Source organism: Leptonychotes weddellii, chromosome 4 (assembly GCF_054177405.1).
Source record: "Leptonychotes weddellii isolate Sample4059 chromosome 4, ASM5417740v2, whole genome shotgun sequence".
NCBI classification, from domain to species: domain Eukaryota; kingdom Metazoa; phylum Chordata; class Mammalia; order Carnivora; family Phocidae; genus Leptonychotes; species Leptonychotes weddellii.
Genome location: NC_138372.1, coordinates 25,096,903 through 25,115,177, shown reverse-complemented (window position 1 = coordinate 25,115,177; position 18,275 = coordinate 25,096,903). Strand labels below are relative to the sequence as shown.

At 42.4% G+C, this 18,275-nt stretch overlaps 1 protein-coding gene and 1 pseudogene across 1 annotated transcript in view; one reads left to right on the top strand and one right to left on the bottom strand.

Moving 5' to 3' along the window:
* The window catches only part of CLSPN (claspin), a 32,383-nt gene extending 14,373 nt beyond the window's left edge, over positions 1-18,010 (top strand). The window contains exons 10-25 of the mRNA XM_006732552.3: positions 1,534-1,784; positions 2,976-3,154; positions 3,482-3,546; positions 4,141-4,340; positions 4,671-4,825; positions 5,705-5,931; positions 6,463-6,574; positions 11,377-11,452; positions 11,666-11,769; positions 14,054-14,218; positions 14,311-14,432; positions 14,678-14,805; positions 15,132-15,234; positions 15,813-15,895; positions 16,158-16,319; positions 16,607-18,010. Of these exons, the coding sequence (XP_006732615.2) occupies positions 1,534-1,784; positions 2,976-3,154; positions 3,482-3,546; positions 4,141-4,340; positions 4,671-4,825; positions 5,705-5,931; positions 6,463-6,574; positions 11,377-11,452; positions 11,666-11,769; positions 14,054-14,218; positions 14,311-14,432; positions 14,678-14,805; positions 15,132-15,234; positions 15,813-15,895; positions 16,158-16,319; positions 16,607-16,717 (2,243 nt within the window). The 3' untranslated portion in view covers positions 16,718-18,010. The remainder of the gene's footprint in view (positions 1-1,533; positions 1,785-2,975; positions 3,155-3,481; positions 3,547-4,140; positions 4,341-4,670; positions 4,826-5,704; positions 5,932-6,462; positions 6,575-11,376; positions 11,453-11,665; positions 11,770-14,053; positions 14,219-14,310; positions 14,433-14,677; positions 14,806-15,131; positions 15,235-15,812; positions 15,896-16,157; positions 16,320-16,606) is intronic.
* Positions 10,258-11,207, bottom strand: LOC145721088 (transcription factor BTF3 pseudogene; annotated as a pseudogene).
* Positions 18,011-18,275: the final 265 nt, after the last annotated feature.

Here is an 18,275-nt window from a genome sequence, read left to right as displayed (position 1 = left end):
TTCCTAAAGGCAGCTCTTGACAATTTCTTGTGTATCCTAGGAAGAAAATTCATATACATACACCAGAGTGTATGTATGTGTGAGAGAGAGAGACGGACAGACAGACATTGGATACTCACTTTCTGCCAGGCACTGCTCTAGGTACTTTACTATAAATAACATCAGTATCCTTATTTTATATATGAGGAAACTGATATACAAAGCATTTAAACAACTTGCTCAAGTTTACACAGCCTGTGAGTAGTAGAACCAGCAGCCTAATCCAGACCTCCTAACTTCAGAGCTCAGATACACATTATATTGTTCTTGAGGTTTTTTTTACCAGCTGCATAATATTCCATTGTGTGACTGTAACATGATTTGTTTAACCATACTCCTGTTAATGGACATCTTGTTTATTCCAGTTTTTGGCATTTCAGTGTTGCACCCCCGTATCAGGTATATGTTGGTGTATCTGGATGTAGAATTCCTTTCTTTTTTTCCTTTAAACATTTTATTTATTTATTTGACAGAGAGGGAGAGAAAGAGCACACAAGCAGGGGAACAGCAGAGGGAGAGGGAGAAGCAGGCTCTCCGCTGAGCTGGGAGCCTGATGTGCGGCTTGATCCCAGGATGCTGGGATCATGACCTGAGCTGAAGGCAGTCAGTTAACTGACTGAGCCACCCAGGAGCCCCTGGATGCAGAATTCCTTACAGTGGAATCATTGAGTCAAATTTTGATATATATCATCCCATTGTCCTTTAAAATAGTTGTACAAATTTACACGCTGAATCACAGTTTGTAAGAGTTCCTGTTTCTTCTTGTTCATAAGAGATACTATCAACCCTTCTAATTTTTGCCAATATGTCAAAAATGGTATCTCTTACTTTGATTTGTATCTCTTTAATTACAAATGAGGTGAGGGGTGCCTGACTGGCTCAGTCAGTGGAGCATGTGACTCTTAATCTTGGGGTTATGAGTTCGAGCCCCATGTCGGGTGTAAGATTACTTAAAAATAAAATCTTAAAAAGAGAGAGAAATGAGGTTAATAAGCATTACTTTTGTTTATTAACCACATATGTTCATTTTTTCTTTGAACATACCCTTTGCCCATTTTACTCTTGAGTTGTTTCTTTTATTCTTTAATATTACCAATGTTGGAGCACCTGGGTGGCTCAGTCGTTGAACGTCTGCCTTCGGCTCAGGTCATGATCTAAGGGTCCTGGGATCAAGCCCCGTGTCGGGCTCCCTGCTCAGAGGGAAACCTACTTCTCACTCTCCCACTCCCCCTGCTTGTGTTTCCTCTCTCGCTGTCTCTCTCTGTCAAATAAATAAATAAATCTTTAAAAAAAAAAAAGACTATGTAATCTATGAGTAGATGTAGTTTTGCTCCTTATTTGTTAAGATAACAAAAGCCTGGAGTACTAAGGTCTCTGATTTTCCTTTGGGGATGTGACTAGAACATTTCTGGAGTTGCCTGAAATGCACGCTTCCATGATTGCAGTAGGTAGTCGGTCATTGTGTCTACAGCATTTCTTCATATTTCTGTTCAGGTGAAAAGCTTCAGGTGCTGAAAGCCAAACTACAGGAAGCGATGAAACTCCGTAGGCTTGAGGAACGCCAAAAGCGCCAAGCATTATTTAAGTTAGATAATGAAGATGGATTTGAAGAAGAGGAAGAGGAGGAAGAAATGACGGATGAGTCGGAGGAAGATGGAGAAGAGGAGGGAGAGGGAGAGTTAGAGCAAGAAGAGGAGGAAGAGAGAGATTTAGAGCAAGAAGAGGAGGAAGAAGGCAATCAGGAGGTTCTGACAACTATTTAATTTTGTTACCCGGTCAGGATGGGTAAGGGAAAGAGAAAATCAGATGTGAATAAGAGTAGAGTAAGCATGTTCAATCGTGTAAGAGATTTTAGGGGCAGAGATGACGTAAGTAGCTCAGAGGTACCGTAGTCCTAGTGCATTCAGTTCCGTCAGTGACTTTAGCTACTGGCCGTTCGTGGGGCCCTAGGCTTGGCCTCTACCTGTTAATCTACTTATTGAAATATATGACTAAAATGGAAACAGCTTTGTATTCATAGATGCTTTTTTTTTTTTTTAAGATTTTTTTTATTTATTTGACACAGAGAGACACAGCGAGAGAGGGAACACAAGCAGGGGGAGTGAGAGAAGGAGAAGCAGGCTTCCCGCCGAGCAGGGAGCCCAATGTGGGGCTCGATCCCAGGACCCTGGGATCATGACCCGAGCCGAAGGCAGATGCCTAACCAGCTGAGCCACCCAGGCGCCCCCTTAGATGCTTTTATCTTTGTTGTGTATGTAGTTTTCTCTATTCAGAATGAACAGTAGTCTTAACCTTGATCAGGTGGAGGTCTAGAATAAGTTCTCAGGCAGGCTGAGATCTTCCTGAGTTTCTTTCTTTGCTAAGGAGGGTAATTGTAAAAGGGCCTCTTACCCTTGTTCCACAGTATTGTTTTCTGCCTAGGTAAGATAGATGATGATAGGGTTTTGGGTATTTTGAAAAAGAAAAAAGCCACCAAAATAATAAATAATAGAAAAGAAAAAGAAAAGCCCCTGTGTTGGAACTCTGAAGTCACTGCGAGAGTTGGCTCATATTTATCCCTGGGTCAAGAAAGAAGGGAGTCTGAATGTCTGAACTGGGCTGCCTGTCACAGTCTGTTTTTGGTCTGAGGCTGCTAGTTGTCCCTCAGTCTCAGGCTAATTATTTAACCCCTCACTGCCTCAATAAAATGATAATCCAGTTTTCTTTCACAATCTTGTAGCAAGTTGGGGAGGGTAAAAGGTAAAATAAGTATAAAAGAGCTCTAGAAGTGTCAGGAAAAGTTATGTTGCTGCTAACGGTTAGACCAAGCTTCCTTTAGGTTTACCTTTTCAGATCTAAGATGTGACCTGTAACCAAGCAGCCATATATCAGGCTAACAGCATATTTGCTTTTAAATTTTTGGACTTTTTTGTTCTGGGGCGGCGTGATTGGTGAAGATTGCAGAATTCCTTCTCAGTAGTGAAGAAACGGAAACCAAAGACGAGAAAGAAATGGAGAAAGACAACAATGACGGCAGTAGTAACATTGGCAAGTCAGTTGGCCTTCTCTCTGTCCCCAAACCTCTGTCATCCGATTCTACCTTACTTCTGTTTAAGGACAACTCTTCCAAGATGGGGTAAGTAATTCTCTCTAGGGAAAGATAAGATTCCCTTGCGTTTGCCCCTCTCAGAAGAAGCAGAAACATGGGCTCCTGGGTGGCTCGGTCTGTTAAGTGTCCGACTTTTGATTTCTGCTCGGGTCGTGATCTCATGGGTCATGGGATGGAGCCCCGTGTCTGGCTCCAGGCTCAGTGGGGAGTCTGCTTGGGATTCTTTCCCTCTTCTTCTCCCTCTTCCCCTCCCCTCATTCGTGTGTGTTCACACTCTCTCTCTCTCAAAAAAATAAGTCTTAAAGAAAAAAAAAAGCAGAACCAGATAAAACAACTTACCTTCTTGTTTTGTAGTTACTTTCCTAGTGAAGAAAAATCAGAAACAGATGAAATCTCAGGCAAAAGGTCTAGCAAACTGGGTAAGTAGTAACTCCTACACAGAACTTTTCTTAGCTCCTCTAACTTTGGTACTTCAGGACTACAATTCCATAAGATTCCATTTTTTTGAACTCTAGTAGACTTTTCTCAGTCTCCCCTGTGGCAATGAAAGGAATTTATGAGTTAGAAAATTCTTCTGAAAGGAATTTACGAATTAGAAGATTTTTCTTGGTTCTGTTTTTGAAAACTTACATTCAGTTTCCTTACAGTTGACCATGGACATATAATAGGTCCTTAGTAGTGTGTGTTGATTAAGTGAACCGTGAAACATTTCTGTCATATGTAGATGAAAGGAAGATGTATACGTGAGTGGATAATGGGGAGAGTGATCATAGGCGTTAGGCAGGGTGAGAGAAAGATGGGAACTTTCAGGTGTCACTTAGCTCAGTGATAAACCTCGATGGTATAATGCTAGTTAGTACTATAATTTACCTTCGACTTCATGTTTTAGAACATATACCTTGAGAGGTTTGCCTATGAATGTTACCTGACAGTTTCATTCTCAATTCTTTGTCCTAAACAGATCCACCTTATTTCTGGAATCATGTACTTAGAAGTTATTTCTCTTTCCTTAGATGAAGATGATTCATGCTCATTGCTAACAAAGGAGAGCAGCCACAATAGCAGCTTTGAGCTGATTGGCTCCACGATTCCATCCTATCAGCCTTGCAATAGACAGACAGGCCGTGGGACCAGTTTTTTCCCTACAGCAGGAGGATTCAGATCTCCTTCCCCTGGGCTATTTCGAGCCAGTTTGGTCAGCTCAGCTTCTAAGGTAAGATGGTAATTGTTTTCTAATCTCCTCCCCCTTTTACTTCCCACACTGCTAAATTAAGTGTGTCCAAGCCAACCAACTCCCACCACATTATGTATGTTCACTTTAAAGAAACCACCCCCTTTGTGTATTAAAAACAAGCCTCATCCAGTGTTCTTACTTTCCTGAAGATGTTTTTCTTTATTCCTCTCTTGGCTATGCATTGTCCTCCTCAATTGCAATTGCCTGAGAGTAGATAAAATCCTGCAAATAGCAACTTCTGTTGTTGTCATGACAGTGAATGACAATTATAAAATGTTTTGTTTTTGTTTGGTTTTGTTTTGGTGCCAGAGTTCAGGAAAGCTGTCTGAGCCTTCACTTCCCATCGAGGATTCCCAGGATCTGTATAACGCCTCCCCAGAGCCTAAGACACTTTTCCTAGGAGCCGGAGACTTCCAGTTTTGTTTAGAAGATGACACTCAGAGCCAACTGTTGGATGCAGATGGGTAGGTAGTTTTATGTTTCTGTGGGTGGGATGGTGCTGGGTACTGCTTAATTTGTTTAAAAATAAAGAGAGCTTCTGTCGCTCCATCTGTGCTTTCTCTTCTGAGAAAGAGAAGGTGTACAGACCATTAGTATTACATTCTGCAAGTTTGAACAAAGGCCCTCCAGAAAATAAAACGTAAATAGTCCTTGCTGGCATTCTGATCCTTCGATCTCTGCTTTACAGATCCGTGGCACATTATGTGGACATAACACCAAGTTCTACTCTGGCTCTGGAACCAAAAATTATCCTTTACCCCTTTACCTTTCAAATAGCATTTATTCTTTTATTAAACTCCCTCCCTCTTTAGATTATCACAAGGCTACAGTCTTTTGGTTTGGAATTCAGCATTTTTTTTTTTTTTAAGATTTTATTTATTTATTTGAGAGAGAGAACATGAGCGATGGGGAGGGGCATAGAGAGGGGGAGAAGCAGACTCCCTGCCAAGCAAGGAGACCTACATGTGGCTCGATCCCAGGACCCCGAGATCATAACCTGAGCCGAAGGCAGATGCTTAACCAACTGAGCCACCCAGGCACCCCTGGGATTCAGCTTTTAAGTTAGGTTTTAGAAACATCCAATTTTTTTTCCCCATGGGGCGCCTGGGTGGCTCAGTTGGTTAAACGTCCTACTCTTGATTTCGGCTCAGGTCATGATCTCAGGGTCGTGAGATCAAGCCCTGCCTTGGGCTCCAGGCTGGGCATGGAGCCTGCCTAAGACTCTTTCTCTCTCCCTCTGCCCCTCCCCCCTTCTTAAAAAAAAAATCCTCTTTAGATTTTTTTTACCTACTACTTTGTTTTTTCCCCTAGAGAATTTCTTATATTCTTCATTGTGTTTGTAGGTTCTTAAATGTTAGAAACCACAGGAATCAGTACCAGGCTTTGCAGCCTGGCTTGCCATTGGCCAGTATGGATGAGAATGCCATGGACGCTAACATGGATGAACTATTGGATCTGTGTACCGGAAAGTTCACATCTCAAACTGAAAAAACTCAGCCCAGGAAGAATGACAAGAAAGAGAACCTGGAGGAACTTCTGAATCTTTGTTCAGGAAAATTCACTTCTCAAGGTAAATAGCCAACAGAAAATCAGGCTCACCACAGCCAAATATCTTAAGTCAGTGTCTTTGAAAAGAAGCCTGTTACCCTTGGGTGAAAAGTTCACAGAAAACAGGGCTGTGCTGGATTCTTGTGTATAGGCTGAATTCTTAGCTTCCTGACATTTGGAGCCCTTACTTTCTTAAGGTGGTAAAATGTCAACTTAAGCTTCAGCTTTTGCCATGCGATTTCTCATTTATGGTTAATATGCGTGCAAAGCTTAGAAGAGTGTTAGAGTATAGTTAATTTCATATTAATGCCTACTTGTTTCCACTTGCGTGTTCCATTCTCCCCGATGCTAGAATGTCAGCTCTATGTGAGCTGGGATTTTTGTTTTGTTCACTACCGTATCCCTTGTGCCTGGCACATAGTAAGCACCAAATAAGGATTTGTTGAATGAATGGATCTTTTTGGCAAGCTTACCTTAGAACTGTATTGAGCTGGGGAAAGAGGACAAAGCTGTTATTTCTTGGTGACAAATCTTTTTCTTTGTTGTAATATAGATGCCTCTACTCTGACTCCATCAGAGTTAAATAAGCAGGAGAAGGAGAGCAGCTTGGGGGATCCGATGGAAGAAGCACTTGCTCTTTGCTCAGGTTCTTTCCCCACAGACAGGTGAGTCTCAGTGATTGGAGGGAACGTAGGAAGGCCCAGTCTTCTGATAAAATCCTGAGGTCAGCAATAAGGAACCATCTTAGGGGCTTCCTATCCTGTCTGAGAGTCTTGCAGTACGTTTGAGTCTCGTTTGCAAAGTAAGGAAATTACAGTGATTTCCTTTGGTTGGTGGAGAACAGGGTTAAAGAAAGCAAGCAAGAATATGGAGCGCCTGGGTGACTCAGTCGGTTAAACGTCTGACTTGGGCTCAGGTCATGATCTCAGGGTCCTGGGATTGAGCCCCGTGTCAGGCCCCGAGTTGGGCTCCATGCTCAGCATGGAGTCTGCTTCTTTCTCTCCCTTTGCCCCTCCCCCCATTTGTGCTTTTTCTCTCTCTCTCAAATAAATAAATAAAATCTTTAAAACAAAACAAAACAAAAACGGCAAGAATAGAAACCTAGAGCTAAAGCTGGGAGGCAGACAGTGCAGAGCACCAGGCACTGCTCATTCCTCTGGCTCTGATCCGCTGTTGTACCAAGGCTCCAGTCAGGCCTGTGTCTGCCTCCTTGAGTAGGCCAGGATCCCATCTAAGCAGCCCTCCTACAGCAGCTCCCTGCTCCAGGGGGCCTGACGGAGTTCCAGACCAGTGTTCTCTCCTGGGATGTTGCTGCGGCAGCCATGTTTATTTGTTTGTTTAAAGGATTTTTATTTATTTATTTGAAAGAGAGAGAATAAGCAGGGAGGTGGGGGAGAGGGAGAAGCAGGCTCCCCGATGAGCAGGGAGCCCGATGCGTGGCTCCATCACAGGACTCTGAGATCATGACCTGAGCCAAAGGCAGACGCTTAACTGACCAAGCCACCCAGGCACTCCAGCAGCCACGACTATTGGTGCTGGGGCTACCACAGTTAGTGTGGCTGGTTCAGGGGCTGGCTCTGGAACAGTGTTTGCAGCTTCATCATTGGCTGTGCCAGGAACCCGTCTGTCAAGCAGCAGCTCTTCTCCTGTGCCATTCTGGGCTTTCCCCTGTCTGAGGACAGAGGGCTTTTCTGTGGGATGGTCGCCTTCCTCATTCTCTTCACCATGTGAGACTCCGCGGGGGTCGCCTACCTGTCCCTGCTGCTTCGACTTCAGGCCATGGCTGGTGTTAAAAGTGTGCTAAGCTTTACCATTAAACACAACATTTCTCTTTAAAAAAAAAAAAGGCAAATTAAAATATTTGTATGCATGTATTTTTTTTAAAGTTTGTGCATGCACTTTACAGAGTAAATTAAATTCTATTTCATTTTTCAGATAACTTATAACCAATTACTATTTAGTGTTCTTTTAGAGAACACTAAAAATTCAAAGAATTATCAGTGATTGAAAATAATCAGTATAGGGACACCTGGGTGGCTCAGTTGGTTAAGCATCTGCCTTCAGCTCAGGTCATGATCCCAGGTGGGATTGAGCCCCGCATCAGGCTCCCTGCTCCGTGGGGAGTCTGCTTCTCCCTCTGCCTGCTACTCCCCCTGCTTGTGCTCTTGCTCTCTCTCTCTCTCTCTCTGACCCAAATAAATAAAATCTTTTAAATAAAAAAAAGAAAATAATCAATATATAGTTTAAGACTATATGTACTCAGATGTTTAAAACAGTCTTTGCATTTGACAGTAAGAATCAAAATCCCTTCAGTGTGCCTTTGTCAGCTAATATGTGACCAGCAAGGAAAACTTTGGAAGTATTTATTAAATATTATACTATGGATATAGGCAAAAGTACAGGCTTTGCAATTTGGGATCTTGACGCTAAATTGTCAAATCCCCCTACACCAGAAATAAGGGACAGAAAAGCAACTATTTACCCATATTCTTAATCACTTTGAAGATGCATGAACTGAGCTCAGCTGCTTTGTTTACATATCTTACATACCCAGGCCTCTCCTGCAGCCAGATGCGCACTGCTGTCTTTTCTCACTCCTCTTTTAAAATAGGAATTAATATTTCCTGGAAGTTCAATTTGGTAACCCTCTACAACTTTAGGATATTTTGTCTAGATACAGTACTTTCTTCCCTGCTAGGGGCGTCACTGGAGCCCTTACCTGTGGGAAAGGAGGAGGAAGTCGAAAAGTTGCAAGTGGAATAGAAGATAGGCTTGATTGAGTTCATGATATTTGTCATGGGGTTTTCCCTAGCTGTGGAAAAACTCAGGCTAGTAAGCATTTCTCTGTTTAAAGTCCGACAAGGCAATTTGAAATAATTCATTGTTCTTACCCAATTTCTAAGTGCTCTTTTTCTTACCAAGCCTACTGTAATTGGGGGAAATGTCTGGGTACAAGTAAAACATTCTTTGGATCATGTTCAAAGCCTATTAACATTGTACCTAAAATGATAGGCCATTTTGCCTCATTTACTTGCCAAAATAGCCACTTTCTAAGTTAAGGAAATTTTGAGGTAGGCTTACAGCATTCTTGTTGTATTTCATTTTAGATTGTAAACTTGATGGCAGGGACACTATGTTGTTAATTGTGTTTTTACATAGCAACCATTGCAGTATACTCTTGGTGCTTAATAAATGTTCATAATTATTAAGAATAAAAAGGCAAGGGGCACCTGGGTGGCTCAGTCGTTAGGCATCTGCCTTCAGCTCAGGTCATGGTCCCGGGGTCCTGGGATCAAGCCCTGCATCGGGCTCCCTGCTCCGTGGGAAGCCTGCTTCTTCCTCTTCCTCTGCCTGCTGCTTCCCCTGCTTGTACACTCTCTCTCTGTCAAAAATAAATAAAATCTTAAAAAAAAAAGAATAAAAAGGCAAGAATAAGCACGTGAAAGTGTTCAACACTAATGATTAGAGAAATGCAAATCAAAACCACAATAAGATACTACCTCACACCCATTAGGATGGCTACTATTTAAAAAAAAAACCCACAAAATAACAAGTGTTTGTGAGGATATGGAGAAATTGGAACCCTTATCCACTGCTGGTGGGAATGTAAACTGTTGAAGCTCCTGTGGAAATCAGAATGGCAGTGTCTCAAAAAATTAAAACTAGAATATGATCCAGCAATTCCACTTTCAAGTATATTCAAAAAAGAAGTGAAAACAGGGTCTCAGATATTTGTATACCCATAGCATTCATCGTAGCATTATTCATAATGATCAAAAAGTGGAAGCATCCCGGGGCGCCTGGGTGGCTCAGTCATTAAGCATCTGCCTTCGGCTCAGGTCATGACCCCAGGGTCCTGGGATCGAGCCCCACATCGGGCTCCCTGCTCGGCGGGAAGCCTGCTTCTCCCTCTCCCACTCCCCCTGCTTGTGTTCCCTCTCGCTGTGCCTCTCTGTGAAATAAAGAAATAAAATCTTTTAAAAAAAAATGGAAGCATCCCAAGTGGAGAAACAAAATGTGGTAGACACACACACACACACAAAATGGATTAGTCATCCTTAAAAAGGAAGGAAATTCTGACACATGTGACAACATGAATGAACCTTGAGGACATTATGCTAGGTGAAATAAGCCAGTCCCAAAATACAAATACTGTAGGATTCCACTTAGATGAGGTACTGAGAGTAGTCAAATTCATAGAGACAGAAAGTAGAAGGGTAGTTGCCAGGAGCTGAGGGGAGGGAAGAGTGGGGAACTGTTGTTTAAAGGATACAGAGTTTTGGGGCACTTGGGTGGCTCAGTCAGTTAAGCGTCTGACTCTTGATTTCGGCTCAGGTCATGGTCTTAGGGTCTTGAGATCAAATCCCGCTTCGGGCTCTGCGCTGGGCATTGTGCTTATGTTATGTGTATTTTGTTTGTTTGTTTGTTTCCTAGGCAAAGAACTTTATTACCTTGTTTCAAACTTTATTCCCAGGCTTCTTCAGCTTAATTAGCTGCAGAGAATGAATTGTGTATAAGCAAAACCTGAAAAGAGCTGCAGTGTCCAAGGGGCTTGGGCTTAAAAATATTAGAGCTCTAGATTTTATCAGATCCATGAACAAAATTTTAAAAAGCAGTCATATAAAATAGCAGCTCCCAGTAACTTCAACTTCTTTAGAAGTTGACTCCATTCAGTTTGCTTCATTCTTGGAAGCTTCATCAAAATTCTCCACAAGATCTGGAACTTCATCATCCTCTCCGGTAGCAAGTAGTGCTTTTCCATCCACAGATTGTGTGGGCAGAGCTTCAGCCAATCTTCTTCAACTAGTCAGACTGTCTGCACCAAGTTGGTTTAAGATCCTGGGTAGCATTTCTGTCAGCTGCTTTGTCTCAGCCTGGCCTGTGATGGTGAAAGTTTGCTGCTAGCGACGTCTGAACTTTGGGGTTGTTAGAGTGCATCACTGTTCCTTGGTTTGTGAACATAGTCACTTCTTCAATACCAGAGATACTGTTTACCCCTAACTTCTTTAAGGAGAACTGAAGTTTTTTATCATCTGCTGTAGCCGTTCTATGAACCACCTTCTTTGGACGAGCAATTCCTTTCCCACCAATGCGCACTTGTGCTTGCAGTTTGGCGAGTTTCTCCTGGTTCATGATAGTTTCTTTCATCTTGTTGGATTGGAAATGGGACCGCGAGGGGGAATAGGATTGATGCTCAGGGTGTCTTGGGCGGGCCAGCTGAGATGCGGTGCCTTATGTTATGTGTAGTTTATCACAAACAAATTTTTTTTAAAGGCAAGGTATCTTGTTTCCTGTTTGTTAAAGAGATTGTTGGTGCCAATAAAATATTTTCAATTCCTAAGTTGGCTGAATCCTTGTAGTTTGCTTTCAACAACCTATAATAAAATATTTTCAATTCCTAAGTTGGCTGAATCCTTGTAGTTTGCTTTCAACAACCTATTTATTGGTTTCTTGATTTGCACTTTAGGGAAGAAGAAGGTGAAGAGGAGGAATTTGGAGACTTTCGGCTTATCCCAAATGATAATGAGTTTGATAGTGATGAGGTGAGTTTGAAGGGAACAGAGTAATCCTAATTGAACTCCAGGTGTTGCTGCTGCTGTCTTTTTCCTAGTCTGAGCTGTTGAGAATTCTAAGTTTGGCATGTCATCCGAAGCCATTTCCTAGAATGAGATGTTTGGGCAGAAGTTTATTCCTGTTTTAGTTGAGGACACGTTCTATTCTGCTTAACTCTTATGTGTGATACTCTGATTTTTCAGGATGAACACAGTAACTCTGCTAATGAAGATCTGGCCCTGGAAGACCATGAAGATGATGATGAGGAAGAGGTCCTGAAGCAGTCTGAGAGGTTGAAAAGGCAAATGTAGGTGTTATGTCCATTCCTTCCATTGCTAGAGAAAGTTCTCCTAACGGTTGAGTTGTAGCTTGCTACCGTTTTACCTAAGTCTGCTGGGTCTGTTGCTGTTAACAGACCTGGTCAACACAGATTAAATAAACCCCATTCACATGATATCTCTTGAGTCTTCAAAGATGGTTATGTACTCCCTTAAGTGAGTTCTGTACTAAATATCTCTAGTTCCTTCAGCTGTTTCTCACATGATGTTGCTTCCCGACTCCTCACATCCTAGATATTCTCTTTATCCTCAGGTGTGGTCTGACTCCCGCTGTGGGTAGCGGTACAACCATGATCTGGACGCACACTACTTGTAAAGTAACCAAAGATCATAAGAGCTGAGTCACTATAGATCCTGAGGATTTAGTAGACAACAAAAATTCCTTGTCTAGGAGTAGGGTCTTTTTTCCTATGAATTACTGTCATTTCAGGTTTTCCTCATCCTAGTGTTGGGCATTTGACCTCCCGTTCATTTTTTTTTTTAATGTTTCATTTTTCTGCTCATGAAAGTAAACCATTTATTTTAGAATATTTAAAAGAAGACAGAAAGCTACAAATAAAAATCATCTGTGTTCACCATCCAAGTATTTAATGAATGTGTGGATGGTAGATTGCTCCATAACCATTTTTATGCATATATTTTCATATAGTTGAGATCTGTGCAGGTTTGTTTGGGTTTTTTTGTATGTACACTTTTGCATCTTGCTTTTTTCTCACTTAGGATATCCATAAGCATTTTCCTGTGATGTTAAAAGTTTTATAAATACCATTTTAATAGGTATTCAATATTATATTTTACGCAGATGACTTTCGGAATTAACATTTGGATATCATATTGATCCCTACTAGCTTTATATTATTGTCTCTAGCCCATCATTCCATTCTATTAAGATCAAGTTTAGGGTTCTGATTTGTCATTTTTCAGATTAACTATCTCCTACAGCTTTGGGTCATCTATAGATTTTTCTTTAAAACTTTTTTTGTTAGATTTTATTTATTTGACAGAGAGAGAGATACAGCGAGAGAGGGAACACAAGCAGCGGGAGTGGGAGAGGGAGAAGCAGGCTTCCCGTGGAGCAGGGAGCCCGATGCGGGGCTCGATCCCAGGACCCTGGGATCATGACCTGAGCCAAAGGCAGACGCTTAATGACTGAGCCACCCAGGCGCCCCTCTATAGATTTTTCTAAAGAAGTGGTTCTTAAACCTTATTTAACTGCGAAGTCTTTTGTCCAAATGAAATCTTAGAAAGAATGACAGCTAAAAGTTGAACTGCTCCAAAGTGGCTAATGGGACGATTAGAGAACTCAGTGGCTAGTAGCCCTCCGAAGTAATTCCTCAGGAACCCTAGGATTTAGAGGAACTCAGCTTTAAAAGAATAACGTAAGTCTGGGGTGCTGAGGTGGCTCAGTCGGTTAAGTGTCTGCCTTCAGCTCAGGTCATGATCCCAGGGTCCTGGGATCGAGCCCCGCATCTGTTTCCTGCTCAGCAGGGAGCCTGCTTCTCCGTCTCCGGCTCCCCCTGCTTGTGAGATCTCTCTCTCTCTCTCTCTGTCAAATAAATAAATAAAATCTTTAAAAAAAATAACATAAGTCTTTGATAAAAATCAGCCTTCAGATAGCCATCAAACTTCTACCACTCATGACCAGAGATGACAGGACTTTGAGCCCAAAGTGACAGCAGATTTGTTCTTAGTAGGAACTGAGGTCACAAAAACTAGTAGTGGTTTTACTTATCAGTAACTCTGAGCCTCAGTCATGCCTCTAACTTAGGCGTCGAGATCTGGTGGCTGTAAGGGATCCCAATCTATTATGTCTTTATACCATACCATCTCTAATCTGTCTCCCAACACTGGTGAGCTTAAATACAGAACAGAATAATCTGAACCTGCCAGCAGGTATGTCCCAAATGTATAGAGGAGATTGGGATTCTGGCTTTAAAGAATCTAGGCTCTGCTACCTCCTAGTTGTGTGACTTTGGGTAATTTATTTACTCTCTTTCATCTCTATTTACTCTTACTCATTTCATTCAACTGTAAATTGAAGGGAATAATAGTCTTCCCCCCTGAGATAATGCCACAATGCCTGGAAAGGACAGTTATTGGCATACAGTGTGTATTAAATGATAGACTTTAAGTATCTTCAAAATATATTATTAAAATTTAAGTGGCTCTATGTTCTGCTTTTCTCACTGCATCCATAGTCTGTGTATGTTTGTATTCATTGTTGCATTTCTAATCTTTACAATTCTTTTCTAGGAGATTGAAGAAATACCTGGAGGATGAGGCAGAGGTGTCGGGGAGTGATGTGGGAAGTGAAGATGAGTATGATGGGGAAGAGCTTGATGAATATGAACAGGACGAAATTGATGAAGTACTTCCTTCTGACGAGGAGCTGCAGAATCAAATCAAGAAAATACACATGTCAGTATCCCAACAGGCCCCTTCTGCGTAATGGGGTGTTTCTACGACCAGCCAGAGTGGTCCCGGTTTTGAATGCTGTACTTTCCCTGCAGGAAAACGATGTTGGATGATGATAAGCGAGAGCTACGTTTATACCAAGAGAGGTACCTCGCTGATGGGGATCTACACAGTGACGGTCCTGGCCGAATAAGGAAATTCCGATGGAAAAACATAGGTATCTTGGTCATTGCTTTCGGAAACAAAATGGTACGGCATCCGTGTTTGTCCAGTTTAAGACAGCAAGTGGAAATCAAAACTGCAGCAGGCTGTTGAGGAGGACCTGGCCGTAACCGTGACTTGGTGTTAGTGAGTGGGGAAAGCTTGTGTCGGTGTATGATGAACGATGAGTTCTGTGTGTCTGTCCGGGCACCTTCTTCCAGGAGACTGCGGAATGCTGATAGCCTTGACTCTTTGCTTTAGATGATGCTTCCCAGATGGACTTGTTCCACAGAGACTCTGATGATGATCAGATCGAAGAGCAGCTTGATGAGACAGAAGCCCATTGGAGGAAGGAGAGAATTGAACGAGAGCAGTGGCTTCGGGACCAGGTAGGAAGTCTGTAAGAACGTCCTCTGTTCTGTCCCTAGTTTATGAGGAGGAGAGGACCCACTCACCTCACTGGTCAGGCTAGTTTCAAAATCTTGGGCAACTTATTGCTGTCCCTTTTAATCCTTGAATTTTCTTTTGTGCTTTGAGAAGATGATCATGAGCAGTTCAATTCGTATTTGTTTGTCCAATATCAATTTTTTTGTCTATAGCAACAAAGGTTGCAAAAAAGAAAGCAAATGATATCCCAGGTGCCTTAGCTTCACAATCCAGGCTATGCCATTTGGGGACGCGGTAGACTTCCGTTAATGTTGATTTTTATTTTCAGGCACAGCAGGGGAAAATTGCAGCTGAAGAAGACGACATTGGGGAAGACAGTCAGTTTATGATGCTAGCCAAGAAAGTTACAGCCAAAGCACTACAGAAAAATGGTGAGCTCTTGGCCCTCCTTCGGGTCCAGCCCCCTGGACTGTTCGTGCTGGAGCCTTGGAAGCAACTGCCGCCTTAGGGACTGTTGCGGCTTAGACATGGTCCTGTGTCTAACATTGTCTTAAAGAGGGTCCTCCAAGATGGGAAATGACAGTGTTTTTGGATCTTAGACTATTGGGCAGTGGACATTGTACTTGTGAGTATAGGTAGCTGGTTTGACTTTATCTTCTAACGCAGCTCAGAGTAGGAATTCTGGCTTCTTTATTTAGTTGCCCAGGATTGTGTCAGAGCTGGACTTTGAACCTAGATATATCTAATTCCAGAATGAGGCTCTTAAACACTATTCTGTACTCTTACCATGCTTGTTTTTGCTTATTACTGTTAACTATTTGTCAACGTTCAAGTTGGTCGTCTGTCTTCCTGCCGCTCCTTACTATAGTTTCAAGTCACCATTATAAAATAATCCGAGTTTTTAAGCTTTAGTTTATTCGTTTAGTTACAGGCTTCTTAGCTTGTTTAGATTTAAAGGTAATTCTACCCAGCTTTGCCCAGAATAAGCCTTTCTGTCTTGTCTTTTCAGCCAGTCATGCTGTGGTTATTCAAGAACCAAAGTCTTTACTCAGAAATCCTTTTGAAGCCATCAGGCCAGAAAGTGCCCACCAGGTTGGTTGGGGACTTGGTTAGGCTGATGTCATGATCTGCAAGGTTCTATAGGCCCAGGTCAGGCTAAGGGAGTACTCTGTCATTAGCGGAGGGAGGTGGCTGCAGGAAATGAAAGTAGATGTCAAAAGATTCTGCTCTTTCTTTTTTACTTGAGTGGGGTAGGAATATGTCCCCTCAAGACCTGGGGAGGCAGGGTGGGACTGACTTCTCATTCTTTCCTTGGCACTTGGGATCTGATGCCAACCGACTCTTCTCTCTTCAGCTGAAGACAGGCTCACTGCTAAACCAGCCCAAAGCTGTGCTTCAGAAACTGGCTGCCCTCTCTGACCTGAACCCCAGTGCACCCCGAAATTTAAGAAACTTTGTCTTCCATACACTTTCTCCTGTTAAGGCTGAGGCAGCGAAGGAATCATCTAAGCCTCAGGTAGGGAATTTGAGAACTGATTTGGTGGCTCTCCAGGGCAAGATTGATTGATTTTTAAATAAAAAATATAGATATTTCTGGCTTAAAGGCTTATGCTGTGGTGTTAATCTTGCACTCCCCAATGAAGTACCTCCAGTAGGTAATCAGCTTTGAAACTTTCCTGGAAAGATTATATTTCTCTTTTTCCTAAATATCCATGATTTAACTATGTGTTCTTAAGAGCTAATGGAAGGTAAGTACTTGTATGAGGGTCTTGAGCTGGTCCTGACTCTTTCTCTGCTCTCTAGGTAAGGAGAAGGGCTCCATCTTTAATGACATCCCCTTCACCCAAGCGCCTCAAAACAGATGATAGCACTTCAGGATTGAAGCAAAGCATCTTCAGATACTTGGAAAGCTAATATCATCAAGGGTGCTGGCACTTATGTTGAGACTGCTTTGAGAAGTTTCTGGCATTGAAGATTGGAACTGATGCTCACATGGATGACCTCCCTCTGCTCCCCTTTATAATCAGTGCATTAAGATTACGGACAGAGATTTCAGTTCTTTCCACTGCATCGCTCTGGACGTCTTTTTCCTTTCCTAGTATTATTTCCTGGGTTGGCCACTAATCTTAATTCTGCAGTGTTTACATTAATTCATGGATACTTGGGTGAAGGCTCACTTCCTCCATTATACATTTGACATTTTATCCTAGCAGCCTCCTGGTTTGATAGCTCTTTGTGAAAGGGGTGGTTGGAGGAGGAGGATGAAAAAGTGTGGCATTACAGAAAATTCCAGAAAACAGGGAATGCCGATGTCGATACCAGTAGGAATCCTTCACACCCTAAGATGTGCCCCACAGTGACCTGGACTCAGTGAAAGAGCCTTCTTGGAGGACCTCGGAACCAACAGATGGGCCGTTATATTTGTCTCGCCCCTTCCATTTTCCTGTATTCCTCTTCCCGAGGCAGCCTCAACTTGCCGATTAACATTTGCTTCCCCTATAGTAAGGACTCAAATCAGTATCCAAGTCAGAAAGATGTTTGCCCTAATTTTCTGGACTACGAGGATGAAGATTAAGGGTTATATACACCCGGTGTCTTCCACATTATATATCCGATGGGGCAGAGAGAGCTCTCTCCTGGGATTAAATTGTCAATGTGAAACAAAGTTGCTCAAGGACCTCCCTTCTCATCCTGACAAAAAGACATATAACCATTATTTATTGCATTCAACTGGATTTATTACATTGCCCTGACCAGAGGACAACAGTTCATTGCTTATTTAGAGAGAAGACCACTATCGAGTTTATAATCAAAATATTGTTGAAGAGAATTGCCCCCCACTCCCAATTTTCCCTGAACAATCATGAGGCTCTCAGAATTCTAGACAGATCCTCCCCCCCACCCCCCAGAACTGAGTGTCACTGCTGCTTTGGAAAAACATACCATGTGAATACTGTGGTTTCACTGTCAGGAACCGGACTTGACAAATTGGATGAATTGTGCCAGTTTGTGATGGGCAGATGGGGAACACCAATTTAATTGCTGGAGTTAGGGTGTAGGTTTTCTACAGTTGTTTCTAATACACAAGATGCTGACTTTGAATTTGTATATTTGTAATCTTGTAATGGGGAAAATGTATATAAAGATGTTTTAATATGTATGTAGTGTTTCAATAAATCTCAGTGCCTGAAGGCAGGGTTTGCCGTCCAGATTGGGTCCTCATTCTTAGGTCAGTACCTGTCTAATGTTCAGGAGCATTGTTTTAAGGCGACCTGTCTCCTAAGGAAGCCCCCCTGGGTCTAGAGAGAAAGGCTGCTACAGTTGTCCCTCCCTGGCCTCTCCACTCCGGTGAATCACATTAACTCCCCTTGTGGTTTGGGTTCAGTGCAGGTGAGGAAAGTTTACATAAATGGTGTCTGTGGTTATAGCTCTTTGATTTGCAGCCTTGGGTCCACGGTGAGGGCTAATGCCC